This window comes from Microtus oregoni, unplaced genomic scaffold (assembly GCF_018167655.1).
Source record: "Microtus oregoni isolate MIOR12 unplaced genomic scaffold, Mior012 000050F_002, whole genome shotgun sequence".
In the NCBI taxonomy this organism is placed as follows: Eukaryota; Metazoa; Chordata; class Mammalia; order Rodentia; family Cricetidae; genus Microtus; species Microtus oregoni.
In genome coordinates this window covers 2027779-2038440 of record NW_024543226.1, presented here as the reverse complement: position 1 = coordinate 2038440, position 10662 = coordinate 2027779, and the positions used below count along the sequence as shown (strand labels likewise).

The window sequence follows — 10662 nt, the reverse complement described above, 5'->3', positions numbered from 1 at the left end:
ATGATAGGTGATAGAGATATGACATCTGTGTATGCCACTATTATCCTCATTCTAGAGGAACAGGGACAGGAAACAGAGTGGAAGAGGTCAAGTAAGTTGTCCAAAGTCACAGAGCACGTCAATGGTAGACAGGAGTCAAGCCCAGGTCAGGCTTAAAAAAGTTGCTCCTTTTAGGCAGCATGTCAAACTGCCCCTTAAGTTCCTGCCACTGTTCGGACACTGCTGGATGTTAGGGGTGCAATACTCAATTCTTACAGCCCAGTGGGAGGAGACGCCTAAATAGCTGAGTATAATACAGCCCCCTCTTGCTCTCAAATATTCCTTGGCTTGGTTACAACTAAAGATAATTAGGCTGGGCAGTGGTGGCACACACCTTTAAATCGCAGCACTCTGAGGCAGAAGCAGGAGGATCACTGAAAGTTCAAGGCCAGCCTGTTCTCCATAGCTAGTTCCAAGCTAGCCAGGGTTATATAGCAAAACCCTATCTCAAAAATTCCTGAACCACATGGTTTAAACTAACACCTTGAAATACTACATTTTTTTTCAGGTCTTCAGACTAAGAACCTCTGCCCTCTAAATACCTTGAGGTTAGTAGTTATGAATGTACTTTTTTTTTAAAAAAAAATCTGTGTATGAATGTTTGGCCTGCATGTACGCATGTGTAGCACAGGCATACCTGGTTCCCTCAGAGGTCAAAAAAAAGGGGGCCAAATACTCTGGAAGTAGAGTTACAGATGGTTGTGAGCCATCGTGTGATACTCGGAGCTGAACCCAGGTTCTTTGCAAAAGTAACATGTGCTTTTAACCGCTGAGCCATCTATCTCTCGCACCCCACAAACGGCTTGGGACTATTTACAATATATCACCCCTCCCTTGTGAGGCTTCTAGCCAGATGTGGATAAACTCATCCAGCTGGGTTCCTCTGAGGAAAATGAAAAATACAATGTGGAAATCTATATGTTAGTGGACTAGAATCTGCTGAGGGGAAATGTGTGATGTCTCAGAAATAATAGCTATGTTCCACTTTAAGTGTCCTCCTGAATTTGTACTAATTGGCAGATTCTAAGAGAGTTGCCAATGGTTCACGACTACACTCTGTGGGCCAGCCATTCTGAATTATGTTCCTAGGAAAGATGACTAATGATCCTAGGAGTTATAAATTTTAATTTGATCTTAAGGGTGCAGGGTTAGAAGACTTAAATCTCAGCAAATGGCAATCATTCTCTTCTCCCGCCGGAAGATAGTCAACCTCATCAAACACTCTTCACCCCATGGTCCTCAGTGCTGGACACTCTGTAACCTTCAGTGTCTGTGTGGTCCCTCCAGAGACTACAACAATTTCATTAGTCAGGGTGGGGTCTAAGTCTTGGAAGTTTGAAAAAAAAAAAAACCACTGGAGGCACAGACAAGATTGGGAACTGTTGCCTCAAGCAGAGGATAGTAATTGTGGCTGCCCATCAGAATTGCTTCAGGGATCCTTTAAAAATTCATATACTGGGTTGGAGAGATGGCTTAACTGTTAAGTATTAGGCTCACAAACAAAATGTCAAAAAGTTCAGATATTTGGACCATAGCCTACACCAATTAGGTCAGAATGACCACCTCAAGTCCTGTGAGCTATATTGAGATCTGGCCATTATGTCTTACCCTAAGTGACTCCTTGCTGTATTGAACAGTGGCTTTTGAGCTGTGCACTGCCCTAGGAGACTATATATATTCGAGACAGGGTTTCATTGTGCATAGCCTTGGCTGTCCTGGAACTCAATCTGTAGACCAGGCTGGCCTTGAACTCACAGAAATTCACCTGCCTCTGCCTCCTGAGTATTGGGAATAAAGGCGTGCACTACCACTGTGAGTTCTCTGTGAGTGTGAGGCCAGTCTGGTCTACAGAGCAAGTTCCAGGACAGCCAGAGGTATAAAGAGAGACCCTGTCTCCAAAAACCAAAACAAAAGAACAAACTTAGCAAGTACACTAGACTAAGGGTGTACCTCCATCACTTGGACCCCATAAAGTGATGGACACCTAACACTGTGATGGCATGGCCCCATACCCACCTATCATCTGATACCTGGTATGGCCATGGCAAAGACCATTGATTCCCTGACATGGTTTGGTCCCTTTCTGCTGAGGAAGCCTATTCAATTGCCTGCTCATCCACCTATTTATTTGCCCATCTGGGCCTAACCCTACCCCACCATTTCTTGCTCTCCACCCAGTCTGCCTTTTAACCTCACAGCTGAACACTAGTTTTGCTCCAACACTTGAGCAGCTGCCTCCCAGCACTGGTTGGTTCATTGTCTTGTCAACACAGACGTTTTCTGAGCCCACTGCTGAACCCTCTCAAACTCTGCAGCAGCCTCTTTAACTTGTATTCATTCTGTAACCCATACACGTACACAGAGATATATGGATGGATCTGTGTGCTGTATGCCATGATAGTCGGAAAGATTGGAATAAACGAACTTTGCATTCATCTCAACCAGGCTTTCAAGGTAGCTAGGTTTTGTGACAAACTGTCATTAAAACTGCTAAACCTGAACTCAGGACCACGAGGGGTGCACCCACACACTAAGACAATGGGGATGTTCTATTGGGATCTCACCAAGGCCAGCTGGCCTAGGTCTGAAAAAGCATGGGATAAATCCGGACTCGCTGAACATAGAGGACAATGAGGACTACTGAGAACTCAAGAACAATGGCAATGGGTTTTTGATCCTACTGCACGTACTGGCTTTGTGGGAGCCTAGGCAGTTTGGATGCTCACCTTACGAGACCTGGATAGAGGTGGGCAGTCCTTGGGCTTCCCACAGGTCAGGGAACCCTGATTGCTCTTCGAGCAGATGAGGGAGGGGGACTTGATCGGGGGAGGGGGAGGGAAATGGGAAGCGGTTGCGGGGACGAGGCAGAAATCCTTAATAAATAAATAAATTTAAATTAAAAAAACTGCTAAACCTTGTGAGTTTATTCAATAAATTCTGACACTGTGGAATGGCACAAACATGTTCCTCTACATTTCTAGTGACAGCAAACTAGAAGGCTTTTAAAAGCATCACTGAAGGGCCATCAAAATGGCTCAGTGGGTAAAGGTGCTTGCGGCCAAGCCCAACAACCCGAGTTCAACCCCAGGCACCACATGGTGGAAGGAGAAAACTGACTTCTCCCAAGTTGTCCTCTGACTACCACATGCAAGGTGCGGCATGAGCACACACATGATTAGAATGCACAGGCGAGTCTGGGAAAAACCATGGGAGCTAAAACTCCGGAAGTGACACAAGAGCAATGGCAAAAACAGAGTGGTGGCTCACACCTGCAACCCTGGCACCAGAGGAGCTGAGGCAGGAGGACACTAATGAGGGTGATACAGCAAGACCCTGTTTCAACCCAACAAGAACCAAAAAAAATGGGCCATTGCAAAATTGGCGCTTTAATTTTTAAAATAGACCTCTTTTATTACATGCATTTATGTATTCAGGAGGTGCACATGGGGTGCTCCAGAGAACAGCCTGCCAGAGTCAGTTCTTCATTCCACCATGTGGGGCCTGGGAATTGAACTCACTGCCTTGGCAGCAAGTGCCTTTATCTGCTGAGCTATCTTGCCTGCCTTCAGCAACTTTAAAACGCGATTAGTGAGAAGCAGCCAGTTCTGAAAGACAGGAAGAAGCCCGAGGATAAATAACTTAAAACAACTGTCCTACTTTAAGATGAAGGTGGCCTCACTTTCTCCACGAGTATATGAGGGTTGATTTTATGACTCGTCTAGAATTACCAGCAGCTGATGGCATGAAATCCCATTTTTCCCATACCCACTGCCGTCATGTTTTCTACTGCTGAGATAAAGGCCAGGACCAGAAGGAACTTGGGGAGAAGAGAATTTATTTTAGCTTACAGAAGGAGGAAGCCAAAGGAGAACCTGAAGCAGAGACCGCAAAGGAGTACTGCTTCCGGGCTGGCTCTCGTGGCTTGCCCACTTTGCTTTCTTATACAACCTAGGACCACGTGCAGTGGGCTGAGCTGCCCACAATAATCATCAAGCAGGAAAATGCCCCAAAGACACACTCACGGGTCAGCCTGATGAATGATATCTTCTCCAGCGGCTCCCTCTTCCCACAATAACTCTACTTTGTGTCAAGCTGACAAAACAAACAAACAAAAACAACAACAAAAACTTACCAGCATACCCACCAAAACAATTATGGAAGACATGCAAAACTAAATGCTTTACAGGGACCCAGAGCGCGATCCAGAGGCCCTGCCTGGGTCTAGTGAGGAAGAATATCTGCGACCTGATGTGCACTTTTATTCAATACATCAACACCATCTTGGAGACAAAAACCGAAGACAAGGATTCCCACCACACCCATACACGTGTGAGAATTGTCTGGGAAGCTTTGAAAACAGTGGTGCTGAGGCCACACTCATAATGAATGACAGAACTATCTGAAGATGTTATGTTCAAAAGCCTGTTTTAAGAGGTTTCCAGGGGCTAGTGAGATGGCTCAGAGGGTAACGGTGTTTGCCACCAACCTTGATGATCTGAGTTCCATCCCTAGTATCTACCCAGTAGAAGGAGAAAATGAACTCCCACAAGTTGTCTCTGACTGCCACACTCATGTACACACATATAAACATACAAACGAGTGTCATGAAAGGTCCTTCGGTGATTTGTGTGCAACCAAGGCTGAAAGTTAGGGGTTCTGTAACTCGAGTGTGCATCAGCCATCACCAGCAAGTGATGGTAAAACACAGATCTCTGGATGCCAGCCCCAGAGTAACTAATTCAGCTGAATGAAGTCTAAAAGTCTATGCTTCTAACTGGCTCAAGTGATGCCAAAGCTGCTGGTCCAAAGAACACACTGGAAAAGTAAAGCCCCATCTAGTGTACTGGTGCTCAGCTTTGGCAGCATATTAGAATCACAAAATGTATGGAGGGTACATGTTAAGAATAGTAATACCTGATGTCCCAACCCAGGGAAATTGATAAAGGATACCAACTGAAGGTTTTTAACCATAAATAAAAATACGTTTAAAGTTTGCAGGCAAGTGAGTGTTGGGCAGATTAAGTCAGTCTTGGAAAGACAAATACCATGTTTTCTCTCACATGTGATTCATAGAGTTTAAATATATATACAATTAGATATGACCTAAAAGTAGAATCGAGAACTGTCTAGGTGATGAAAAGAAAAAGAAACTAACATGAATGGAGTGAGGAGGCTTTGCAGGGGGAAGAGATGGCCAGTGTATACGTGTATTTTTAAATGAAGATGTCCTTATGTAATGGTACCATATACGCTGTATAAAGACAAAGTTGTTAAAGAAATCTCCAAGAGCAATAGCCCAAATAGCAAAAGAACCCAAAAGAACTAAAACATTTTTAAAAAACAAAAAGAAAACATCCTTATGAAATACAAGCTGTCTAATAACTATGTGCTATGAAAAAATGTAAAGGAAGAAAAGAAGGCTGATCCCTGGGCCTTTCCCAGCAACAATGAATCTGTGTGTAGTCCAGACTGGCCTTGAGCTCACAGCTAGTCTGCTGCATTCGTCTTTCAAGTTACTGGGATTACAGGCATAAGCATCGAAACCCAGATCCCTTCTAATGTTTTTAAGTGAGTATGTACTGTCCTGTGTAGTGTGTGTATTTCTGTATACAATGTTGTCTTGACATCTTGATTAACCTTGTGGCTAAAGATTCTACCAGTCCCAGCAGGGCTAGTCAATTTGTGGAGACAGAAAGGACTGAGCCCAAAGCTATGTTAGTCAGCATTCCATCACTGAAACGTGATTCCTAAGATAAACAACTTGAAAGCTTGTTTTAGCTTACATTTCTGGTCCACGGCCATTTAGCCCATTGCTTTTGGGCTGGTAGCAAGTCACATCAGCAGGACAAAGGAACATATGGTAGAGAAAAAGCTTGTCACTCCATGATAGCCAGGAAGTAAAGAGAGGGAGAGGAAAGGAGCAGGATCCCAATATCCCTATCAATGATCTAACTTCCTTCCATGAGATCACCGGTTCTCAAGCTGCGGGTCACAGTCCCTTTGGGATCAAATAACCCTTTCACAAAGGTGGCATATCAGATATTTACATTATGATCCATAACAGTAGCAAAATTGCAGTTATGAAGTAGCAATGAAAATAATGTTGGGGGGTTCACCAAAACATGAGGAACTGTATACTAAAGGGTTGCAGAATTAGGAAGGTTGAGAACCATTGCACTAGACCCTACCACCTAAAAGTTCCATGACCTCCCAATGGTGCCACAGGTGAAGAACAAGCTTTTGACACTTGAGCCTTCAGGAACATTTCCAGGTCTAAACAACAATATCTCTGGAGAATAAAACAACCATTTTAGATCATACTTCCTGCAACCACGCCGAATATCCAGAAAGGCAACACTCTTCTACCTTTAGCGTCCCAGGCCACGTGGCAGACACTAGAGGCCACCCCTATAGCTGAAAGACCTGCCAAAACTGTTCAAACTAGTTGGACATAAACTGCTGTCACTTCTCCACCTTTCCTGAGGAAAACCCAAAGAATAACACTGCCTAACCCTTTCCCTCATATCTGCCTTCTGCCTGCTGATGATTCTGGTGTCTTCCCTAGGTAGACCTGTGGCAAACTTCATACTCTAGCACGATGAATGTATACTATGCTGTGTTCTTGAACTTCCATGTCTCTTCTTGCTGCCGCACCTATCTCCGAAAGTAATGTACAACATTAGTTGTGAGTAGTGGCACATAGTCATAATATAATTCAATATAATATGAGGGGTAAAGATCAGCCTTAGCTACATAAGGAGTCTGAGGCCAGCCTTGGGCTAATTGAAACCTTGATTCAAAACACCAACAAAGCACGCTGGAAATGAACCTCTATTGATAAGAGTATTTGCTTAGCATGGGCAAAGCCCTGGGTTCAATTTTCCAGCATACATGAAAATAAAACAGAACTCAGGAGACAGAAGCAGGATGACTAGAAGCTAAAGGCCATTCTTGGCTGTATTGTGTGGAAGACAACCTGGAATACATGACATCCTATGGTGGTCTGAATGACAAAATCCCCCATAGGCATAGATTTGTATGCTCAGTCCCAGAGGCTGCACAGCCCAGAGACCTAGAATAGAACCAAAGATGACTGGCAAAAAGTCACAGTGATGATGTCTAATGACAGTCTGCTATACTTGCTGCCTAGACCAATGGTCATCAGAGAGGCTTCACCCAGAAACTAGCGGGAACAGACGCAGAGACCCACAGCCAAACATTAGGCAGACCTTGGGAAATCCCGTTAAGAGGGAGAGGAAGGATTGTAGGAGTCAGAAGGGTCAAGGACACGACAAGAAAACACACAGAATCAACTAACCTAGGCTCACAGGGGCTCACAGAGACTGAACTGACAACCAGGGAGCTTGCGTGGGACTGACCTAGACTCTCTGCACATCTGTTACAGTTGTGTGGCTTGGTCTTCTTGTGGGACTCCTAACAGGAGCAGGGACTGTCTGGCTGCTACCTGCTTTTGGAGACCCTTTCCTCCTACTGGGTTGCCTTGTCTAGCCTTAATAGGCGAAGAGGTGTCTAGTCCTACTGCAATTTGATATGTCAGGGCTGGCTGATATACATGGGAGGCTGTCCTTTTCTAAAGAGAAAGGAGGAATACTAGATAGGGGAGGGTATTAGGTAAGGATTTGGAAGGAAAGGAGGGAGGGAAAACTGATGGGGCTGGGAAATAAATAAGAAAGAAAGAAAGAAAGAAAGAAAGGAAGGAAGGAAGGAAGGAAGGAAGGAAGGAAGGAAGGAAGGAAGGAAGGAAGGAAGGAAGGAAGGAAGGAAGGAAGGAAGGAAGGAAGGAAGGTACAGCCTTGTTGGAGAAGGTGTGTCACTGGGAGGGGCCTTGAGCTACTGCTCTGGAACCTTGCCTTCTGTTGTACCACCATGATGATAATGGGCTAACCCTTCGTAACTGCACGCAAGCCCCCACTTAAATGCTTTCTTTTATAAGGGTAGCCTTGTTCATGGTGTCTCTTCACAGAAACAGAACACTAAGACAGACGCTACCGCAAAAATATACAATATTTTTTATAAGTTTTAACAGCTATCTTCTTTTGAGAAGCAGTCTGCTTTCAGAGCATTTAGAACTAAGACACATTTGAATTACCTGTTGAGCTGATTATTATGTTGTAAGTCTGGCCACACATGCTAACTTCCTTGGCTTCCAACCATGAGTATTCAAAATATATAGCATAAATGGCTTGGCAACCACCCAAGGACAATTCCAGAATTGAAAAGTTCATGGACTACAGATGAGTGAATACAGTTGGCCTCAATATCCACTTTATTATAGTGTGTACTGGATTACTAGAGGCTTCTGACTCTACCTTCCCCCACAACACTCAGCACAATCAGAAGTATTCAGCCCCTACTTTGAGAGTTTCTTAACCCTTCTGGGTATCTCTACTGACCAATTCTCCTTCTACAGGTAAGAAATAAATGGTGCTACTGCTCCTAGAAATAACTACATTTTCTTTTTAATTTTTTAGAAAACTATTTTGTTAATTATGTATATTTGCATGTGGGTGAGTATGGGTTTGTGCATGTGAGCGAGTGTCCATGGAGGTCAGAATAAGGTATTGGATCCCCTGGCCTACAGTTACAGGCAGTTGTGAGCAGCCTGTCGTGGGTACCAGCAATCAAACTTAGGAATTCTGCAAGAGCTATATGTGCCTGGGTGATGCTGAGCCGTTTCTTCTGCCCTGGACATAAGCACATTATTAAAGGACATTTTAGAAGTGTCAAAGTCTAGACAACCTAACTGCCCTGTAATCGCTACATAACATTGTCTGCTTTTGTGTGTATGTATATGTGCATGTGTGTATGTATGTATTGTGTATGTATGTACCTGTGACTACACTTGTAGAGGCCAGCAGTTGATAAACATTTTCCAACTCCTTTTTTTGAGAAAGGGTCTCTCACTGAAGCTGGAGCTCACTTCTTAGCTAGACTGGCTGGTCAGGAAAGCTCTCAGGATCCCCCTGTCTCCAGTTCCTAGCACTGGAAGAACAGACCTGTTATTTAAATGTGAATGCTGGACTCGAAACTCAGGTACTTGTGTATGCGCAATAAGCAAGTGACCTACTTAGCTTCCCCACCCCGCCCTTTTTTTTTTTCCCAAGACAGAGTTTCTCTGTGTAGCTTTGGAGCCTGTTCTGCAACTCACTCTGTGGATGAGGTTGGCCTTGAACTTACAGAGATCCACCTGCCTCTGTCTCCCAGTGCTGGAATTAAAGGCATGTACCACCACCGCCTGGCTCCCTAGCCCCTTCTTCTGCTTTGTAAGAAATCCAAGGAGTTTGGTGCGTTCAAAGCTAGACAAATATGGGTAATCCCAAAGAAATATGACAAGCTATAGTTCAATCCACCTCAGAGGAGGCCAGCTAAACTCTTGCTGGGGATACAAAGACTGGTTTCCTGGGAGACACATCCATGGTCTCCAATGCAGCAACAGGCCAAACCTGATGACGTCCCTGAAACTTCAGCCGTAGCAGCCTGCAGTCTCCTAGCCTTATCGAGTGAAGAGTAGTACCAGTTCACAGTGTGGGGTGTGGGGAAACAAATCCACGGGTACAGCTTCTCTCAGGACAAAGGGTTCACCAAGGAGCTTCTTAGCAGAGTTTGGAGGACAGCACAGCCTGTAGAAAGAGACCATAGGATCAGTTCACAGAAAAAAGAGAAGCAACTACCAGACTTATAATTGAAGTTCTTCCTCTCTAGTCACACAGGCCCATGTGTCTGGCATCTCCATGACTCATTATTTCCAGGTAACTGTTTTGCTTAGCCATCTTCCTCACTAAAGTACAAATGTTCAACTTACAGTGAGGTTATGGCCCAACAAACCCATTGCAAGCCAAAAATACTAAATCAAAATGCATCTAAAGGACTGCGAACATGCTTTGGTTGTCAAAGTATCTGAGTTCGATGCCCAAAATCCATGTAAAAATGTAAAGTGTGTTGGCATATGCTTGCAAACCAGTTCTAGGGGGTGCAAAACCAAGTAGATCCCTGGGGCTCACTGCTGGCCAGCCTAACCTCCTGGGTGAAATCCAGGCCGGTGAGAGAGTCCTGTCTCAAAACCCAAGGCAAATGGGTCCTGGGGAAACAACACCTTTAGGTTGTCCTTTGGTGCATACACACATGCATCCAAGTAGCTGGGGTAAATCTCAGTCTCTGAGTTAGAGCATATGATTAGCATGTACAAATTTCTGGATTTCAACCCTATACATATATAGATTATATATAATTTACATGTGGATGTAAGGTATATATTGTCAAACATCACGGCTTACATTCATAAGACCCTGAGACAGGTACCCACTAAACTCTCCTAAAAAGGTTGTTCCAATTTCTACCAATTCTTTTATAGTTTTACACTATCAGACTTTTTTTTACCATATGTACACAGTATCTTGCTGAAATTGAAACTGCTTTCCCTTTTTGAGGACATGTTTAGTAATTTTCTCAGTGTGATATCTGAATTCTAGGTTTAGTCTTAACTACTGCATTTTAAAATTCACTGTTATTATATATAATGTGCAGTATAATGAATACTTTCATTTGAGTCAAAATGGAATAACATTTAGAGGTGCACAAGGTAATCTCCTTTGCCATCTCTCA

The 10662-nt window shown here is 43.9% G+C and overlaps 1 protein-coding gene across 2 annotated transcripts in view; it reads right to left on the bottom strand.

Moving 5' to 3' along the window:
• Nucleotides 1–7819: 7819 nt before the first annotated feature.
• Nucleotides 7820–10662, bottom strand: part of LOC121436711 (tRNA (uracil(54)-C(5))-methyltransferase homolog) — a 48595-nt gene continuing 45752 nt past the window's right edge. For both annotated transcript variants that reach the window (XM_041636723.1, XM_041636722.1), the window contains one exon: nt 7820–9680. In XM_041636723.1, the coding sequence (XP_041492657.1) occupies nt 9625–9680 (56 nt within the window). In that variant the 3' untranslated portion in view covers nt 7820–9624. The remainder of the gene's footprint in view (nt 9681–10662) is intronic.